A 20,456-nucleotide genomic window follows, 5' to 3' on the forward strand; every position below is an offset into this window, starting at 1 on the left:
CAGAGCCCTTTGGGATGGAGGAGCTGCTGGTCAGGGACCCCCAGGACCACCTGGGATGGGATTCGCACAGGATGAACCCCACAGAGGGGGAGGACGGTGGGAAATGGGACCCTCAGGACCCTCTCCCGCTATTCCAGCACCTTTGGGATGGAGGAGCCGAGCCCTGGGATGGGATTCCCATCCCACAGACCCCACAGAACAGCACACCGAGACCCCTGGGACCCTGTCCCAGCGCCTCACCGCCTTTTGGGCTGGGGGAACTGCAGCTCAGGGACCCCCGGGACCACCGGGGGAGGGGATTCCCACCGGCCAGACCCCACAGAGGGGACGGGGGTGGCAAATGAGACACCCGGGACCACCGGGGGATGGGATTCCCACTGGAGAGACCCCACAGAGGGGACGGAGGCGGCACACAGGGACCCCCGGGACCCTCTCCCACCACCCCGCCACTCTTGGGGCTGGGGGAGCCGCTGTCCCGGGATCTCCGGGATCACCGGCAGCCCCTCACAGCGGGCACATCCCAGAGCCGCGACCCCGGCCCCGCTCCCGCCGCCCTTGGGCCCGGGGCAGCCGCTTCCCGCTGCCCCCCGCCCGCTCCCGCCGCGTCCCCCCGGGCGCTGCCGCCGCCCCGGGGCCGCCCCCGCTGCCGCTGCCGCCGTCGGCGGCGGCGCCCGGGGCCGGTGGGCGGCGCATCCCCGGCGCTCCATCCCCGCCCCGCAGCCGCCCGAGCGGAGCCGCCGCGGCCGGACCCGATGCCGGGAGCTGGGCGCTGAGGGCGGCCCCGACATGGGGGTTCTCAGCATCACGGACCAGGTACGGCCGCCGCTCCCGTGCTCCCCTCCCTGCTCCCGCCCGCCGCCGCCGCCGCGCCCGGCCCGGGCAGCGCCGCTACGGCAGCCCGGGGATGTGCGGCCTAGCGCGGCTCCGCCACCGGGCCCGGCCCGGCGCCGCCCCAGGCCGCGGGCCCCGCTCCGCCGAGCCCTCCCCGCCGCTCCCGGGCCCGCCGCAGCCCCGGGACGGGCCGGGGTCGCCGCTCGCAGCCGCTCCGCCCGTGCCCGACGGGCCCAGCGCGGCCGGGACGGACCGGGCCGGGAACGGGGGAGCCCCGGGATGGGAGTCCCGGGCCGGGAACGGGAGAGCCCCGGGCCGGGAACGGCAGAGCCCCCGGGATGGGAGCCCCGAGCCAGGAACGGGAGAGCCCCCGGGATGGGAGCCCCGAGCCAGGAACGGGAGAGCCCCCGGGATGGGAGCCCCGAGCCAGGAACGGAAGAGCCCCCGGGATGGGAGCCCCGGGCCGGGAGCGGGAGAGCCCCGGGGATGGAACCTGAGTCGGGAACAGGAGAGCCCCGGGGATGGGAGCCCCGGGCCCTGGGGACCCTCGGAAGGGACACCCCGGCCCAAGGACCGTGGAGCATCGAGGGAGGGATCTCGGGTCTGGGACTCCTCGGCCTGGGAACGGTGGAGCCCCCGGGAATGGGACCCTGGGATCAGGAAGAGGAGATCCCCGGGAATGGCAGAACCCCAGGAATGGCAGAATCCCAAAACTGGGATCCCCTGGCCCTGAAACAGGAGAATCCCAGGAATGGGACCCTGGGATCAGGAAGAGGAGATTCCAGGAATGGGAGAATCCTGGGAATGGAAGAATCCCAGGAATGGGATCCCCCCGCCCTGGAACGGGAGAATCCAGGGAACGGGACCCATGGATCAGGAACAGGACATCCCTGGGGTTGAGACACCTGGGTCAGGAGCAGGAGAACCCCGGGATTGGGAGAACCCCAGGAACGGGATCCCCCAGCCCTGGAAAGGCAGAACTCCAGAAATGGCAGAACTCTGGGAATGGGAGAATCCCGAGAGTAGGAGAATCCCAGGAATGGCAGAACCCTGGGAATGGCAGAACCCCGTTCCAGCTGTGTCCCCCATCACTGTCACCAGCCATTCCAGCTGTGTCCTCTGTCACTGTCACCTCTCCCTGTGTCTTTGTCATTGTCACCTCTCCCTGTGTCCCCTGTCACTGTCACCCCTCATTGTGTCCCCATTACTGTCACCACCCGTTCCAGCTGTTTCCCATCACTGTCACCATTCATTCCAGCTGTGTCCCCATCGCTGTCACCCCCCGTTCAGCTGTGTCCTCATCGCTGTCACCCCCCGTTCAGCCGTGTCCCATCGCTGTCCCCTCTCCTGTCCCTGCAGCCCCCTCTGGTCCAAGCCATCTTCAACCGGGATGTGGAGGAGGTTCGGTCGCTGCTCAATCAGAAGGAGAACATCAATGTACTGGTGAGGGCTCTGCTGCTGCTCCCAGAGCCTTCCTGGCCCTCGCTCAGGGCTCCCCAGATCCCATCCCATCGATCCCATCAATCCCATCAATCCCATCAATCCCATCCCAACAATCCCATCAATCCCATCCCAATCCCCAACCCCATCCCAGTCTCTCCCAGCGCCTCCCGGTCTCTCCCAGTCCCATCCCACCCTCTCTCAGTCCCTCCCAGTCCTTTCCCTACCTTATCTCAGTTTCTCCCAGTCTCTCCCATCTTTTCCCAGTCCCATCCCAGTCTCTCCCAGTCCCATCCCAGTCCCATCCCAGTCCTATCCCAGTCCTATCCCAGTCCCTCCCAGTCCCATCCCAGTCCCTCCCAGTCCCTCCCAGTCTCTCCCACCCTCTCCCAACCCCATCCTAGTCCCATCCCAGTCCCTCCCAGTCCCATCCCAGTCTCTCCCAGTCCCTCCCAGTCTCTCCCAGTCTCTCCCAGTCCCATCCCAGTCCCATCCCAGTCCCATCCCAGTCCCTCCCAGTCCCTCCCAGTCCCATCCCAGTCCCTCTCAGTCTCTCCCAGTCTCTCCCAGTCTCTCCCAGTCCCATCCCAGTCCCTCCCAATCCCTCCCAGTCCCATCCCAGTCCCTCCCAGTCCCATCCCAGTCCATCCCAGTCCCATCCCAGTCCCATCCCAGTCCCTCCCACTCTCTCCCAGTCCCTCCCAGTCCCATCCCAGTCCCTCCCAGTCCGTCCCAGCTCAGGGCTGTGTTCCCCCTGCAGGACCAGGAACGCCGGACCCCGCTCCACGCTGCTGCCTACATCGGAGACGTTGCAATCCTCGAGCTGCTCATCCTGTCAGGTGACAGCCAGGGGGGACCCCCAGCACCCCAAAACCACCCCCCGAAATCTGGGGAGTGCAGCAGGACGGGCTCTGACCCCCCCAAAACCACCCCGAGCTCACGGGGCAGCCGGGGCGGGATCAGGGAGCGGCGATCCCAAAGGGTCTGGGAAAAGGTGGGGACAGAGCCAGGAGGGGGATGTGGGGTGCTGGAGGACGAGGGGGGTGCTTGATCCCCTAAAATCTGTGGGGTGCTGGAAAATCCCCTAAAATCTCTGGATCCCAGAGAAAATCCCCTAAAATCTGTGAGGTGCTGTAGGTGGGGGATGCTCAAACGAGCAGTTCCACTTGATCCCAAAGAAAATCCCCTAAAATCTGTGGGGATCTGGAAAATCCCCTAAAATCTGTGGGGATCTGGAAAATCCCCTAAAATCTGTGGGGATCTGGAAAATCCCCTAAAATCTCTGGGGATCTGGAAAATCCCCTAAAATCTCTGGGGATCTGGAAAATCCCCTAAAATCTGTGGGGATCTGGAGGAGGAGAAGGGGGATGCTCAGCCACTTGATCCCAAAGATCCCCTTGATCCCCTGAGTTTTTGGGGGTACCCTTGGTGTGGACAATGTCCCTGTGGGGTTTTGGGGACACCCCTGACATGCAGAGTGTCCCTGTCAGGTTTTGGGGACACCCTTAGGGTGCAGGGAGCCCCCGTTGGGTTTTGAGGATTCCAAAATACTCCCAACCAAAGCCCCCTTAAACAAAACTTGGCACATTCCTCTCCAGCTGCAGAAGCCCGTGGGGATTTCCCCTGCCTCCTGTGGGGTTCTGAGCAGCAGGGAGGGGCAGCTTTGGGGTTTTTTTGGGGTGCTGGGACCCCGCTGAGGTGCTGTGTGTCCCCCACAGGTGCTAACGTGAACGCCAAGGACACGGTGTGGCTGACGCCGCTGCACCGCGCCGCGGCCTCGCGCCACGAGGTGGGTGCTGGGGGCAGGAATTCCTGTGGGAACGGGGTGCTGGGGGGAAAAAGGGGATTTCTGCTCCCCGTTCCCTCCTCTGGGGTTTGGGGAGTGCAGAAAGTTCTGGGGAAAAAAGGGAATTTCTGCTCCCCTTTCCCTCCTCTGGGGTTTGGGATTTTCTGCTCTCATTTCCCTCCTCTGGGGTTCGGGGAATGCAGAAGGTTCTGGGGGGAAAAGGGAATTTCTGGTTCCCTTTCCCTCCTCTGGGGTTTGGGATCTTCTGCTCCCCTTTCCCTCCTCTGGGGTTTGGGATCTTCTGCTCCCCTTTCCCTCCTCAGGGGTTTGGGGAATGCAGAAAGTTCTGGGAAAAAAAGGGATTTTCTGCTCCCCTTTCCCTCCTCAGGGGTTTGGGGAATGCAGAATGTTCTGGGGAAAAAAGGGAATTTCTGCTCCCCTTTCCCTCCTCTGGGGTTTGGGATCTTCTGCTCCCCTTTCCTTCCTCTGGGGTTTGGGATCTTCTGCTCCCCTTTCCCTCCTCTGGGGTTTGGGATCTTCTGCTCCCCTTTCCCTCCTCAGGGGTTTGGGGAGTGCAGAAAGTTCTGGGAAAAAAAGGGATTTTCTGCTCCCCTTTCCCTCCTCAGGGGTTTGGGGAGTGCAGAAAGTTCTGGGGAAAAAAGGGATTTTCTGCTCCCCTTTCCCTCCTCTGGGGTTTGGGATTTTCTGCTCTCATTTCCCTCCTCTGGGGTTTGGGGAATGCAGAAAGTTCTGGGGAAAAAAGGGAATTTCTGCTCCCCTCTCCTTCCTCTGAGGTTTGGGATCTTCTGCTCCCCTTTCCCTCCTCAGGGGTTTGGGGAATGCAGAAAGTTCTGGGAAAAAAAGGGATTTTCTGCTCCCCTTTCCCTCCTCTGGGGTTTGGGATTTTCTGCTCCCCTTTCCCTCCTCTGAGGTTTGGGATCTTCTGCTCCCCTTTCCTTCCTCTGGGGTTTGGGAATTTCTGCTCCCCATTCCCTCCCCTGGGGTTCGGGGAATGCAGAAAGTTCTGGGGAAAAAAGGGATTTTCTGCTCCCCTTTCCCTCCTCTGGGGTTTGGGATTTTCTGCTCTCATTTCCCTCCTCTGGGGTTCGGGGAATGCAGAAAGTTCTGGGGGAAAAAGGGAATTTCTGCTCCCCTTTCCCTCCTCAGGAGTTTGGGGGAATTTGAGTTCCCCTCTGGGGAATGCAGAAAGTTCCGGGGAGAGCTGGAAAGAAAATCCTCCTTGGTTGTCATCACTCTGTCGCTCAGGGATTTTCCTGCTGCTTCTTTGGGGATTTGGGGTTTTGGGCACCCCTGCTGCTGCTTTTCTGGGAATTTGGGGTTTGCACACCCTGGTGTTTCCGCCTGAGAAGTTCTGCCCTTCCCAAAATGCTTTCCCTGCCTCTGTGGGGTGGCTGGGTTGGTTTTTTGGGGTGCTGGGAGTGAAGATCCGTGGGGCTGGGATCCCTGGGAGCTCTGCCCCGATGGCAGAGGGAGGGGAAGCCTTGAAGGCAAAGCCAGGGCAGGAGCAGAGGGAAGGAAATGTCAGATGTAGGTCAGTGGGTCACGTTTGTCACCCCCGGGCCCTGCTGAGTCACCGGGAACGTTCACTCCCGGTTCCTCACGTGGTTCCTCCCGTGGCTCCGGGGGTTTTCCTCCCCCCGGCCAGGATTCCTGGTGGGGATGGGGTGGGATGAGCCCTCCTGGCTCAGGTCCCACCTGGGAACGGAGCTGGAGCAGCCCAGGTGAGGCTGGGGGAGTCCCAGCAGGTTTGGGGTTGGGAAGATCTCCAAGTCCAAGCTGGGACCGATCCCCACCAGGGCCCTGGACACCTCAGGGATGGGGACTCCAAACCTCCCTGGGCACTTCCAAAGCCTGACTGCCCTTGCCAGGAGGGAATTCCTCCTGATGGCCACCCTGACCCTCTCCTGGGGCAATTTGAGGCTGTTCCTTCTCTTCCTGCTGTTCCTGGGAGCAGATCCTGACCCTGTTCTCCCGTCAGGGAGTTGTGGGGTGAAAATTCCCTTCTGAATTTCCTTTTCTCCAGGCAGTTCCAAACCCTGACCACCTTTCCCAGGAGGAAATTCCTCCTCATGTCCACCCTGACCCTCTCCTGGCGCAGCTCGGGACCATTTCCTCCTGTCCTGCTGTTCCCTGGGAGAAGAGGCCAATCCCCACCTGGCCACAACTACAATTTTCCCCAAAAAACTGCAAATTCTCCTCAAAAATCAGGGCAGGGCTCTGTTCCCTCTCACCCTGCTGTTCCCTGGAGCAGATCCTGACCCTGCTCTCCCATCAGGGAGTTGTGGGGTGAAAATCCCCTCCTGAGCCTCCTTTTCTCCAGGCAGTTCCAAAGCCTGACCATCTTTTATTCCTCCTGATGGCCACCCTGACCCTCTCCTGGAGGAATTTGGGGCCCCAGCAGTGCCAGCGCAGGGGGACAATCCCTGTCCCCACGGTGCCCAGGTGCCATCCTGGCCACACCAGTCCAACCCCAGGACCTTTCCCCGTGGGATCATCCCTTCTCCAGCTCTCACGCTTGGAGAGAAACCCCCACCCGTGGCTTTGGGGTGGACAGGGACACAAACAGCTCCTTCCCTTGGGGGAAATCCCACAGTAGGAAATCCCACAGCAGGAAATCCCACAGTAGGAAATCCTTCAGCAGGGAATCCCACAGCTCTGGGATCACCAGGAATTGGGATCTGGGGCTGTGGAAATCCCACAGTGGGAAATCCCACAGTAGGAAATCCTTCAGCAGGGAATCCCACAGCTCTGGGATCACCTGGAATTGGGATCTGGGGCTGTGGAAATCCCACAGCAGGAAATCCCTCAGTGGGGAATCCCACAGCTCTGGGATCACTCGGAATTGGGATCTGGGGCTGTGGAAATCCCACAGCAGGGAAATCCCACAGCTCTGGGATCACCCGGAATTGGGATCTGGGGCTGTGGAAATCCCACAGTAGGAAATCCCACAGCAGGAAATCCCTCAGTGGGGAATCCCACAGCTCTGGGATCACCCGGAATTGGGATCTGGGGCTGTGGAAATCCCACAGTAGGAAATCCCACAGCAGGAAATCCCTCAGTGGGGAATCCCACAGCTCTGGGATCACCCGGAATTGGGATCTGGGGCTGTGGAAATTCCACAGCTCTGGGATCACCTGGAATTGGGATCTGGGGCTGTGGAAATCCCACAGCAGGAAATCCCACAGCAGGAAATCCCTCAGTGGGGAATCCCACAGCTCTGGGATCACCCGGAATTGGGATCTGGGGCTGTGGAAATCCCACAGCTCTGGGATCACCCGGAATTGGGATGTGGGGCCGTGCCCGAGCTTTCCCTGCTGTGCCACCCCACAGAAAGCCCTCCAGCTGCTCCTCAAGCACTCGGCCGATGTCAACGCCCGCGACAAGCACTGGCAGACGCCGCTGCACGTGGCCGCGGCCAACCGGGCCACCAAGTGCGTGGAGGCGCTGGTGCCGCTGCTCAGCACCGTCAACGTGGCCGACCGCACCGGGCGCACGGCGCTGCACCACGCCGTGCACAGCGGCCACCTCGAGGTGGGCACGGGGACGGGGCCGGCAGGGACATCGGGGTGGGCAGGGATAGGGGTGAGCAGGGATAGGGCGGGCAGGGACATTGGGGTGGGCTGCAGGGACATCGGGGTGGGCAGGGATAGGGGTGGGCAGGGATGTTGGGGTGGGCTGCAGGGACATCAGGGTTGACAGGGGTAGGGTGGGCAGGAGGGACATTGGGGTGAGCAGGGATTGGGGTGGGCAGGGATGTTGGGGTGGGCAGGGAAAAGGGCGGGCAGGGATGTTGGGATGGGCAGCAGGGACATTAGGGTGGGCAGAAGGGACATCAGTGTGGGCAGGGATAGGGATGGACAGAAACAGGGTGAGCAGGGATATTAAGGTGGGCAGGGACATCAGGGTGGGCAGGGATGTTGGGATGGGCAGGGACATCGGGGTGGGGATGGCCGTTGGGGTGGTCAGGGACATCTCTCTCTGGGCGGGGGCATCGGGGTGGGCAGGGCCATCAGGGTGGGCAGGGACATTGGGGTCAGCACGGACAGAGGTGGATGGGGACACTGGGGTGGCAGGGCCATCAGGGTGGCCCCGCTTACGCTGTCCCCACACCCCACAGATGGTGAACCTGCTGCTCAACAAAGGTGCCAGCCCCAGCACGTGTGACAAGAAGGACAGGCAGCCCCTGCACTGGGCGGCCTTCCTGGGTAGGTGCTCCCTGCTGGTTTCACCTCCCAGTTCTCCTCTCCTGCTCTCCCACTCCCCTCTCCCTCCCTCCCATCCCTTCTCTCTCCCATTCCTCCTGTCCATCTCTCCCTTCTCTCCACATTTCCCACTCTTCCTCTCCATCTCTCTGTTCCCTCCATCTCTCCCATCCCTTCTCTCCACATTTCCAAATTCCTCCTCTCCATCTCTCCCTCCTCTCCACCTCTCCTGTTCCTCCTCTCCACCTCTCCATCCCCTCTCTCCCTTCCTTCTCAATCCCTCCGTTTCCCATCTCCCCACTGTCCCCATCTCCCCAGTGTCTCCATCTCCACAATGTCCTTCACCTCCCCATCTCCCCATTTTTTCCCATCTCCCCGGTGTCCCCATCTCCCCAGTGTCCCCATCTCCCCAATGTCCCCATGTCCCAGTGTCCTCATCTCCCCAATGTCCCCATCTCCCAATGTCCCCATCTCCCCAATGTCCCCATCTCCCAATGTCCCCATCTCCCCGTTTGTCCCCATCTCCCCAGTGTCCCCATCTCCCAATGTCCCCATGTCCCCAGTGTCCCCCATCTCCCCAGTGTCCCCATCTCCCCAATGTCCCCATCTCCCCGTTTCTCCCCATCTCCCCGGTGTCCCCATCTCCCAATGTCCCTATCTCCCAGTGTCCCCCATCTCCCCAATGTCCCCATCTCCCCGGTGTCCCCATCTCCCCGTTTCTCCCCATGTCCCCGGTGTCCCCCATCTCCCAATGTCCCCATCTCCCCACTGTCCCCATCTCCCAATGTCCCCATCTCCCAGTGTCCCCATCTCCCCGTTTCTCCCTATCTCCCCGTTTCTCTCCGTGTCCCCGGTGTCCCCCATCTCCCCGTTTCTCCCCATCTCCCCGTTTGTCCCGGTGTCCCCGGCGTCGCGGTGCTGTCACGGCTGTCCCCCCAGGTCACCTGGAGGTGCTGAAGCTGCTGGTGGCGCGCGGGGCCGATGTCATGTGCAAGGACAGGAAGGGTTACACGCTGCTGCACACGGCGGCCGCCAGCGGCCAGATCGAGGTCGTGCGTCACCTCCTGAGGCTGGGGGTGGAGGTGAGACCCCAGGGACCTGCCCGGGGCTGGCAGAGCTGGGGACAGGAGCTGGAGAGGTGGTGGCAGGGGCTTCGGGTGGTGGCAGAAACCTTGGTGGTTCTCAAAGTCCCAAATCCCAAATCCTCTGGACTTCATCGCTTCTGCAGATCCAAATTGCGTCACCCTGAGCAGTGACAGGAGCCCTGCGTGGTTCTCAGCTGCCTTTTTTCCTTCTTAAACCCTGAATCCTGTGGGTTTTGCTCCTCACAGAGTTCAAGGAGGAGCTTCCTTCCCCCTGGGTGGTTCTCGGTTGCCTTTTTCCCTCCTAAATCCCAAATCCTGTGGCTTTTGTTGATCCCTGAGATTGAGGAACCCAATTCCTTCCCCCTGGCTGGTGACAGGAGCCCTGCATGGTGACAGAAGCTTTGGCTTCTCCTCATCCACCTTTTCCTGTCTTGAACCCCCAAACCCCACGGACCCCATGGGCCCCACGGACCCCACAGACCCCACGGACCCCACAGACCCCATGGACACCACAGACCCTACAGACACCACAGGCCCCACAGATCCCGTGGACCCCACAGATCCCGTTGATTTCACAGACCCCAGGGACACCACAGACCCCACAGATCCCACAGACCCCGTCGACCCCACAGCCCCCCACAGACCCTGTTGACCCCACAGACCCCAGGGATCCCATGTACCCCATGGACCCCACAGACCCCAGGGATTCCACGCACCCCATGGACCCCACAGACCCCGTTGACCCCACAGACCCCAGGGATTCCACACACCCCAGGGATCCCACACACCCCATGGACCCCACAGACCCCGTTGACCCCACAGACCCCAGGGATCCCACGCACCCCATGGGCCCCACAGACCCCATTGACCCCACAGATCTCACAGACCCCACAGATCCTACGGACCCCACAGGCCCCACAAATCCTACAACCCCCCGTTGTGCCCCGCAGATCGACGAGCCCAACTCCTTCGGGAACACGGCGCTGCACATCGCCTGCTACATGGGCCAGGACGCGGTGGCCAACGAGCTGGTCAACGTGGGGGCCAACGTCAACCAGCCCAACGAGAAGGGCTTCACCCCCCTGCACTTCGCCGCCGTCTCCACCAACGGCGCCCTGTGCCTGGAGATCCTCGTCAACAACGGCGCCGACGTCAACTTCCAGGTGGGCGCCTGGGGTTTGGGGTCAGGGGGTGCTGGGGTGTGGCTCCAGGTGAGGGATCCGCAAGATTTTGGGGTTTTTGGGATGGGGAAGGTGTTGGGGTGTGGCCGAGCCCGTCCTGGAGGCGTTGTTGGATTTTTTGGGGTGGTGTTGGGTTTTTTTGGGATGGTTTTGGGTTTTTGGGGTGGTTTTGCGTGGTTTTTGGATGATTTTGTGGTGTGGCTGAACCCCTCCTGGGGATGTTGGTTTTTTGGGGTGGTGTTGGGTTTTTGGGGTGGTTTTTGGATGATTTTGTGGTGCGGCCGAGCCCCTCCTGGGGATGTTGGTTTTTTTTTGGGGTGGTGTTGGGTTTTTTGGGGTGGTTTTGGGGTGTGGCTGAGCCCCTGCTGGGGATGTTGGGTTTTTTGGGGTGGTGTTGGGTTTTTGGGGTGGTTTTGGGGTGTGGCCGAGCCCCTCCTGGGGATGTTGGGGTTTTTTTGGGGTGGTGTTGGGTTTTTTGGGGTGGTGTTGGGTTTTTGGGGTAGTTTTGGGTTTTTGGGGTGGTTTTGGGGTGTGGCTGAGCCCCTGCTGGGGATGTTGGGTTTTTTGGGGTGGTGTTGGGTTTTTTGGGGTGGTGTTGGGTTTTTGGGGTGGTTTTGGGGTGTGGCTGAGCCCCTGCTGGGGATGTTGGGTTTTTTGGGGTGGTGTTGGGTTTTTGGGGTGGTTTTGGGTGGTTTTTGGATGATTTTGGGGTGTGGCTGAGCCCCTCCAGGGAATGTTGGTTTTTTTGGGGTGGTGTTGGGTTTTTTGGGGTGGTTTTGGGTTTTTGGGGTGGTGTTGGGTTTTTTGGGGTGGTTTTGGGTTTTTGGGGTGGTGTTGGGTTTTTGGGGTAGTTTTGGGTTTTTGGGGTGGTTTTGGGGTGTGGCTGAGCCCCTGCTGGGGTTCCTGCAGAGCAAGGAAGGGAAGAGCCCCCTGCACATGGCGGCGATCCACGGACGGTTCACGCGCTCCCAGATCCTCATCCAGAACGGTCAGTGCCACATTCCTCGTTTATCCCAAATTTTCCTGCAGCTTCCGGGACCCCAGGAGGGGTTCAGACCCTCCCAAGTCATCCCCCAAAATCCCCAGGGGGGCTCCTGTGGTATTTTCCCCAATATTCCTGTCACAAAATTCCAACATTCCCATCAGATCCTCCAAAATTCCAATGTTTTCCCCAATATTCCTGTTACATGCTCCAAAATTCCTGGATTTGGGATCTGAGGCCATCCCTGGGATGGGAATTGGGGGATTCTGGAGCCTGGATTTGTCCCCAGAGTGGGAATTTTGGGATTTTTGATCTGGGGCTGGCCTGGTTTGGAAATTCGGGGATTTTGGAGCCCAGATCCATCCCTAGGGTGGGAATTCCAGGATTGTTGGACCTGGGGTGGGAATTTGGGGATTTTGGGTTTGGGGCTGTCCCTGGGGTGGGAATTCCAGGATTTCAGAGCCTGGAGCCCTCCCTTGGGTGAGAATTCTGGGATTTTGGAGCCCGGATCTGCCCCTGGTTTGGGAATTCCAGGATTGTTGGATCTGGGGTGGGAATTCTGGGATTTGGGGGCCTGGAATGTTCTCTGAGGCAGGAATTCCAGGATTGTTTTATCTGGGGTGGGAATTCCGGGATTTGGGAGCCCGGAACCATCCCCGGGGTGGGAATTCCGGGATTTGGGGCCCCGGAATGTTCTCTGAGGCGGGAATTCCAGGATTGTTGGATCTGGGGCGGGAATTCCAGGATTGTTGGATCTGGGGTGGGAATTCCAGGATTGTTGGATCTGGGGTGGGAACTCTGGGATTTGGGAGCCCGGAACCATCCCTGGGATAGGGATTAGGGGGATTTGGGGGCCCGGAATGTTCTCTGAGGCGGGAATTCCGGGATTTGGGAGCCCGGAATGTTCTCTGGGGTGGGAATTCCGGGATTTGGGGCCCCGGAATGTTCTCTGAGGCGGGAATTCCAGGATTGTTTGATCTGGGGTGGGAATTCCAGGATTGTTGGATCTGGGGTGGGAATTCCAGGATTGTTGAATCTGGGGCAGGAATTCCGGGATTTGGGAGCCCAGAACCATCCTTGGGGTAGGGATTTGGGGATTTGGGGGCCCAGAATGTTCTCTGGGGTGGGAATTCCGGGATTTGGAGGCCCAGAATGTTCTCTGAGGCGGGAATTCCAGGATTGTTGGATCTGGGGCAGGAATTCCGGGATTTGGGAGCCCGGAACCATCCCCGGGGTGGGAATTCCGGGATTTGGGGGCCCGGAATGTTCTCTGAGGCGGGAATTCCAGGATTGTTGGAACTGGGGTGGGAATTCCAGGATTTGGGAGCCCGGAATGTTCTCTGAGGCGGGAATTCCAGGATTGTTGGATCTGGGGTGAGAATTCGGGGATTTTGGAGCCTGGAACCATCCCTGGGATAGGGATTAGGGGGATTTGGGGGCCCGGAATGTTCTCTGAGGCGGGAATTCCGGGATTTGGGAGCCCGCAATGTTCTCTGAGGCGGGAATTCCAGGATTGTTGAATCTGGGGTGGGAACTCCGGGATTTGGGGGCCCGGAACCATCCCCGGGGTGGGAATTTGGGGATTTGGGAGCCCGGAACCGTCCCCGGGGTGGGAATTCCGGGATTTGGGAGCCCGGAACCATCCCCGGGGTGGGGATTTGGGGCCCCGGAATGTTCTGGACCCGAGCAGAGCCTGTCCCTCGCAGGCAGTGAGATCGACTGCGCTGACAAGTACGGCAACACCCCCCTGCACGTCGCTGCTCGCTACGGCCACGAGCTGCTAATTAGTACGTTAATGACCAATGGTGCTGACACTGCCAGGTGAGCCCCCGCTGCCTTCCAGAACCTTCTGGGGGGGTCCTGGAAGGGTCCTGCGAGGGTTTCCGGGGTGTTCTGGGCTCCTGCTGGGTCCTGGGAGGGTTTCCAGAATGTTCTAAGGTCCTGGAAGGGTTCCCAAAGTGTCCTGGAAGGGTTTCCAGGATGTCCTGGGAGGGTTTCCAGAATGTTCTGGGCTCCTGCTGGGTCCTGGAAGGGTTTCCAGAATGTTCTAAGGTCCTGGAAGGGTTCCCAAAGTGTCCTGGAAGGGTTTCCAGGATGTCCTGGGAGGGTCCTGGGATGGTTTCCAGAATGTTCTAAGGTCCTGGAAGGGTTTCCAGGATGTCCTGGGAGGGTTTCCAGAATGTTCTAAGGTCCTGGAAGGGTTTCCAGGATGTCCTGGAAGGGTTTCCAGAATGTTCTGGGCTCCCTCTGGGTCCTGGGAGGGTTTCCAGAATGTTCTAAGGTCCTGGAAGGGTTCCCAACGTGTCCTGGAAGGGTCCTGGGAGGGTTTCCAGAATGTTCTGGGCTCCCTCTGGCTCCTGGAAGGGTTTCCAGAATGTTCTAAGGTCCTGGAAGGGTTCCCAAAGTGTCCTGGAAAAAAATTTGAGGAGATTTTTAATCCCCAAAATTCAAACATTTGAGGAGGTTTTTAATCCCAAATTTGAGGAGGTTTTTAACCCCAAAATTAAAACATTTGAGGAGGATAAAAAAACTTGAGGAGGATTTTAAACCCACAATTTAAAAACTCGAGGAAGTTTTTAACCCCAAAATGAAAAAATTCAAGAGGTTTTTAACCCCAAAATGAAAACATTTGAGGGGGTTTTTAACCCCAAAATGAAAACATTTGAGGAGGTTTTAATCCCAAAATCTGAGGAGGTTTTTAACCCCAAAATGAAAAAATTCAAGAGGTTTTTAACCCCAAAATGAAGACATTTGAGGAAGTTTTTAACCCCAAAATCTGAGGGGGTTTTTAGCCCGGAAGTTCAGACACCTGAGGAGGTTTTTAACCCCAAAATTAAAAAAATTCAAGAGGTTTTTAACCCCAAAATGAAAACATTTGAGGAGGTTTTTAATCCCAAAATGAAGACATTTGAGGAGGTTTTAATCCCAAAATCTGAGGAGGTTTTTAACCCCAAAATTAAAAAATTCAAGAGGTTTTTAACCCCAAAATGAAGACATTTGAGGAAGTTTTTAACCCCAAAATCTGAGGAGGTTTTTAGCCCCGAAGTTCAGCCACCTGAGGAGGTTTTTAACCCTAAAATGAAAACATTTGAGGAGGTTTCTAATCCCAAAATCTGAGGAGGTTTTTAGCCCTGAAGTTCAGACATCTGAGGAGGTTTTTAGCCCTGAAATTCAGGCATCTGAGGAGGTTTTTAACCGCAAAATGAAAACATTTGAGGAAGTTTTTAACCCCAAAATCTGAGGGGGTTTTTAGCCCCAAAGTTCAGCCACCTGAGGAGGTTTTTAGCCCCGAAGTTCAGCCACCTGAGGAGGTTTTTCACCCCAAACTGCCGTTCCTGAGCCGAGCTCTCCCGCCCCGCAGGCGCGGCATCCACGACATGTTCCCCCTGCACTTGGCCGTTCTCTTCGGGTTCTCCGACTGTTGTCGCAAGCTGCTTTCCTCAGGTGACCCTCCCCGCCCCGTCCCCGTGCCAGCCGCGCCCGGGCGGCCCTCGGGGACGGCCGGGTGACCCCGCTGTCCCCCGTGCCACCCCAGGTCAGTTGTACAGCATCGTGTCCTCGCTGAGCAACGAGCACGTGCTGAGCGCCGGCTTCGACATCAACACCCCCGACAACCTGGGCAGGACCTGTCTGCACGCTGCTGCTTCCGGAGGGTGGGGACACGGGGACACCTGGGGACACCTGGGGATGGCCTTGGGATAGCCTAGAGACAGCCTGGGGACATGGGGATATAGGGACATGGGGATATGGGGACAGCCCCAACAGCCTGGGCAGGACCTGTCTGCACGCTGCTGCTTCCGGAGGGTGGGGACATGGGGACACCTGGGGACACCTGGGGATGGCCTTGGGATAGCCTAGAGACAGCCTGGGGACATGGGGACATGGGGACATGGGGACATGGGGACAGCCCCGACAACCTGGGCAGGACCTGTCTGCACGCTGCTGCTTCCGGAGGGTGGGGACACCTGGGGACACTTGGGGACAGCCTGGGGACACCTGGGGACAGTGCTGCTCCCAGCTGAGAGCGAGGACATGGACCTGCTCTGAGCAGGGGTGGGAAGCTGGACGGGGGGGACACTTCTGGGTGCCTGAGGGACACTTTGGGTGGCGTGGTGACTCTTTATGCGGCATGAGGACATCTCTGGGTGGCATGGTGACATTCCTGTGTCCCTGTCCCCTGCAGGAACGTTGAATGTCTGAACCTGCTGCTGAGCAGCGGCGCTGACCTGCGGAGGAGGGACAAGTTCGGGAGGCGAGTGACACCCAGGGCCACCTGGGGGGGGACACCCCGGTGTCCCCAAACCCCAGATCTGGGTTGGGGACATTTCTGGGTTCCTGGGGGCCACCAAGGGCTCCTGCCTGGGACAGCCTGGGATGGAGGCTCCAAACCACCAGCAGGTCCTGGAAGGGTCCCCAAGTGTCCTGGGAGGGTCCTGGAAGGGTTCTTGGGGTGTCCTGGGCTACTGCAGGTCCTGGAAGGGTCCCAAAGTGTCCTGGGAGGGTCCTGGAAGGGTTCTTGGGGTATCCTGGGCTACTGCAGGTCCTGGAAGGGTCCCAAAGTGTCCTGGGAGGGTCCTGGAAGGGTTCTTGGGGTATCCTGGGCTCTTGCAGGTCCTGGAAGGGTCCCAAAGTGTCCTGGGAGGGTCCTGGAAGGGTTCCTGAGTTGTTCTGGGCTCCTGCTGGGTCCTTGAAGGGTTCTCAAGGTGTCCTGGGAAGGTCCTGGAAGGGTGCCTGAGGTGTTCTGGATCCTGGAAGGGTTTCCAGAATGTTCTAAGCTTCTGCTGGGTCCTGGAAGGGTTTCCAGAATGTTCCGAGCTCCTGCTGGGTCCTGGAAGGGTTTCCAGAATGTTCCGAGCTCCTGCTGGGTCCTGGAAGGGTTCTGGAGTGTTTTGAGAGGGTCCTGGAAGGGTTCTGGGGTTGTGCGGGGCTCCTGCAGGTCCTGGAAGGTGCCCAGGGCTCCGGGTGGGCTCCCGAGGCCGCGCTGAGCCCTTTGTCCCCTGCCGTGTCCCCAGGACCCCCCTGCACTACGCGGCGGCCAACGGCAGCTACCAGTGCACGGTGACATTGGTGACAGCCGGGGCCACCGTCAACGAGGCCGACGGCAAAGGCTGCACGGCGCTGCACTACGCGGCGGCCTCCGACACCTACCGCAGGTGAGTGACACGGGGACACTGCCACCAGCCTGAGCTGGCACCTGGGGACACTGCCACCAGCCTGAGGTGGCGCCTGGGGGCACTGCCACCAGCCTGAGGTGACACCTGGGGACACTGCCACCAGCCTGAGGGGGCACCTGGGGACACTGCCACCAGCCTGAGGTGGCGCCTGGGGGCACTGCCACCAGCCTGAGGTGACGCCTGGGGGCACTGCCACCAGCCTGAGGTGACACCTGGGGGCACTGCCACCAGCCTGAGGTGGCGCCTGGGGACACTGCCACCAGCCTGAGGTGGCGCCTGAGGGCACTGCCACCAGCCTGAGCTGGCGCCTGGGGACACTGCCACTAGCCTGAGGTGACACCTGGGGACACTGCCACCAGCCTGAGCTGGCACCTGGGGGCACTGCCACCAGCCTGAGGTGGTGCCTGGGGACACTGCCACCAGCCTGAGGTGGCGCCTGGGGACACTGCCACCAGCCTGAGGTGGCGCCTGGGGCACTGCCACCAGCCTGAGGTGGCACCTGGGGGCATTGCCACCAGCCTGAGGTGACACTGGTGGCACTAGGGGTGGCACCATGGGCATTGTCACCAGCCTGAGGTGACACTGGTGGCACTAGGGGTGGCACCATGGGCATTGTCACCAACCCATGGTGGCACTGGGTGTGGCACCATGGGCACTGCCACCGACCTGCAGTGGCACTGATGGTGGTGGTGACAGTGGTGGTGTCACCACCACCAGTGACAGGGGCACTGTGGTGTCCCCATGGTCACTGTCACCGACCTGCGGTGGCACTGGTGGCACTGGGGGTGTCCCCATGGTCACTGTCACCGACCTGCGGTGGCAGTGGTGGCACTGGGGGTGTCCCCGTGGTCATTGGCACCAACCCACAGTGGCACTGGAGGTGGCACTGAGGGTAGCACCATGGTCACTGTCACCATCCCCTGTCCCCGTTGTCACCCGGTGGCACTAGGGGTGTCCCATGGTCGCTGTCCCCGTTGTCACCGCGGTGCCCCAGTGGCATTGAGGGTGGCACTGAGGGTGTCCCATGGTCGCTGTCCCCGTTGTCACCGCGGTGCCCCAGTGGCATTGAGGGTGGCACTGAGGGGGTCCCATGGTCGCTGTCCCCGTTGTCACCGCGGTGCCCCAGTGGCATTGAGGGTGGCACTGAGGGTGTCCCACGGTCGCTGTCCCCGTTGTCACCCGGTGCCCCGGTGCCGTTGCAGGGCCGAGGCGCACTCGGGAGCCAGCGAGGAGGAGCCCCTGAAGGAGTCGAGGCTGAAGGAGGCGTTCTTGTGAGAGAGGGGGGACTGGGGGGACTGGGGGGACTGGGAGGGACTGGGGGGGACTGGGATTGGACTGGGAGGGACTGGGGGGGACTGGGATTGGACTGGGAGGGACTGGGATTGGACTGGGAGGGACTGGGATTGACTGGGAGGGACTGGGAGGGACTGGGATTGGACTGGGAGGGATTGGGATAGGACTGGGATTGGACTGGGAGGGACTGGGATTGGACTGGGATTGGACTGGAAGGGACTGGGATTGGACTGGGAGGGATTGGGATTGACTGGGATTGGACTGGGATTGGACTGGGAGGGACTGGGATGGACCGGGATGGACTGGGAGTGAACTGGGATGGACTGTGATTAACTGGGTTGGACTGGGATTTAACTGGGAATTTCCTGGGAACGGACTGGGATTAACTGGGTTGGACTGGGAATGGACTGGGAATTTGCTAAAATTTACTGGGAATTTATTGGGAATTTATTGGGATTTTACTGGAAATCTGCTGGGAATTTGATAGCAATTTTGCTGGGAATTTGCTGGGAAATTGATGGGAATTTACTGGGATTTTCCTGGGAATTCACTGGGATTTTCCTGGAGATCTGCTGGGAATTCCTCTCCGCAGAGCCTCAGGAGAGGAACCACCTGCTCCTGTTCCAGCCCAAACCCACCCCTCACCTCCAGCACCCTCTGCGGGGTTTTGGGGCTTTCCCTACAGATTTTCCAAGCCTTTTTCCTTCATTTTTTGGCCTTTTTCCCAATTGCAGCTGTCTGGAATTCCTGCTGGACAACGGTGCTGACCCTTCCCTGCGGGACAAGCAGGGCTACACCGCCGTCCACTACGCGGCTGCCTACGGCAACCGGCAGAACCTCGAGCTGGTGAGGGCTGCAGGGAGGGGAAACAGCCCCAAAAATGGGGAAAAACAGCCCCAGGAGCAGGGGGAAAACAGCCCCAAAAATGGGGGAAAACAGCCCCAGGAACGGGGGGAAAACAGCCCCAGGAACAGGGGAAATATCCCCAAAAATGGGGAAAAACAGCCCCAGGAGCAGGGGGAGACAGCCCCGGGAAATGGGGGAAAACAGCCCCAGGAATGGGGGGAAACAGCCCCAGGAACAGGGGAAATATCCCCAAAAATGGGGGAAACAGCCCCAGGAATGGGGGAAAACAGCCCCAGGAATGGGGGGAAACAGCCCCCAGGAATGGGGGAAACAGCCCCAGGAATGGGGGGAAACAGCTCCAGGAACGGGGGGAAACAGCCCCAAAAATGGGGAAAAACAGCCCCAGGAATGGGGGGAAACAGCCCCAAAAATGGGGGAAAACAGCCCCAGGAGCAGGGGGAAAACAGCCCCAGGAACAGGGGAAATATCCCCAAAAATGGGGAAAAACAGCCCCAGGAATGGGGGGAAACAGCCCCAAAAATGGGGGGAAACAGCCCCAGGAAAGGGGGGAAACAGCCCCAGGAATGGGGGGAAACACCCCCAGGAATGGGGGAAAACAGTCCCAGGAATGGGGGGAAACACCCCCAGGAATGGGGGGAAACAGCCCCAGGAATGGGGGGAAACAGCCCCAAAAATGGGGGGAAACAGCCCCAGGAATGGGGGGAAACAGCCCCGGGAATGGAGGGAAACAGCCCCAAAAATGGGGGAAAACAGCCCCAGGAATGGGGGGAAACAGCCCAAGGAATGGGGGAAAACAGCCCCAGGAATGGGGGGAAACACCCCCAAAAATGGGGGGAAACAGCCCCAGGAATGGGGGGAAACAGCCCCGGGAAAGGGGGGAAACAGCCCCAAAAATGGGGGAAAACAGCCCCAAAAATGGGGGGAAACAGCCCCAGGAATGGGGGAAAACAGTCCCAGGAATGGGGGAAACAGCCCCAGGAAAGGGGGAAAATCACCCCCAGAAATGGGGGAAAATATCCCTGGAATGGGGGGAAAATCACCCCCGGGAATGGAGGGAAACAGCCCCAGGAATGGAGGGAAACAGCCCCAGGAACAGGGGAAATATCCCCAAAAATGGGGGGAAATATCCCCAGGAATGGGGGGAAACAGTCCCAGGAATGGGGGAAAACAGCCCCAGGTAATGGGGGAAAATCATCCCGGAAAGAGGGAAAATCCCCAGAAAAAAAGATGGAAAATCCCCCCAGAACAAAAGGGAAAATCCCCCCAGAAAAAAAAAAGGGAAAATCCCCCAGGAAAAGGGAAAATCTGAGCTGGAGAGAAAATTCGAGCTGGAAAACTCAAAACTGAGAGAAAAGATGGGAATACGAGTCAGGAAAAATGGGATTTTTGGAATAGCCCATCCCCAATTTTGGGGTTTTTGGAGTTTTTGGTGTTTTGGGGTAGGAGTTTTTGGTGTTTTGGGAGTTTTTGGGGTTTTTGTCCGTTCTGCAGCTCGGGGTGGGTGTGGGGAGCTCCGGGGTCAGTTCTGGATTTGGGGTTTTGCCCTTGCAGCTCCTGGAAATGTCCTTTAACTGCCTGGAGGATGTGGAAAGCA

The 20,456-nt window shown here is 59.6% G+C and overlaps 2 protein-coding genes across 2 annotated transcripts in view; both read left to right on the forward strand.

The window, feature by feature from the left end:
- Positions 1-655: 655 nt before the first annotated feature.
- LOC119712714 (serine/threonine-protein phosphatase 6 regulatory ankyrin repeat subunit C) lies at positions 656-13,353 on the forward strand. The gene is made up of 10 exons (XM_038164295.1): positions 656-813; positions 2,191-2,274; positions 3,032-3,110; positions 3,990-4,060; positions 7,409-7,609; positions 8,196-8,283; positions 9,220-9,362; positions 10,316-10,528; positions 11,456-11,534; positions 13,235-13,353. Exons 1-10 carry the CDS (start codon positions 787-789, stop codon positions 13,351-13,353), a joined length of 1,104 nt encoding a protein of 367 aa, XP_038020223.1. The 5' UTR covers positions 656-786.
- Positions 13,354-14,905: 1,552 nt separating this feature from the next.
- LOC119712667 (serine/threonine-protein phosphatase 6 regulatory ankyrin repeat subunit C-like) overlaps positions 14,906-20,456 on the forward strand; it is a 6,814-nt gene continuing 1,263 nt past the window's right edge. Inside the window, exons 1-8 of the mRNA XM_038164181.1 lie at positions 14,906-14,972; positions 15,064-15,181; positions 15,436-15,483; positions 15,712-15,780; positions 16,541-16,681; positions 17,905-17,973; positions 18,730-18,841; positions 20,414-20,453. Coding sequence (XP_038020109.1) covers positions 14,906-14,972; positions 15,064-15,181; positions 15,436-15,483; positions 15,712-15,780; positions 16,541-16,681; positions 17,905-17,973; positions 18,730-18,841; positions 20,414-20,453 — 664 coding nt within the window. The remainder of the gene's footprint in view (positions 14,973-15,063; positions 15,182-15,435; positions 15,484-15,711; positions 15,781-16,540; positions 16,682-17,904; positions 17,974-18,729; positions 18,842-20,413; positions 20,454-20,456) is intronic.

The sequence above is a fragment of the Motacilla alba genome, chromosome 29 (genome assembly GCF_015832195.1).
Source record: "Motacilla alba alba isolate MOTALB_02 chromosome 29, Motacilla_alba_V1.0_pri, whole genome shotgun sequence".
Taxonomy (NCBI): domain Eukaryota; kingdom Metazoa; phylum Chordata; class Aves; order Passeriformes; family Motacillidae; genus Motacilla; species Motacilla alba.

Coding starts and splice junctions, on each gene's coding strand:
- LOC119712714 (XM_038164295.1), top strand. CDS start 787: ATGGGGGTTCTCAGCATCACGGACCAG. Junction 7,610..8,195: donor TGCACAGCGGCCACCTCGAG/GTGGGCACGGGG, acceptor CACACCCCACAG/ATGGTGAACCTGCTGCTCAA. Junction 11,535..13,234: donor CCAGATCCTCATCCAGAACG/GTCAGTGCCACA, acceptor TGTCCCTCGCAG/GCAGTGAGATCGACTGCGCT.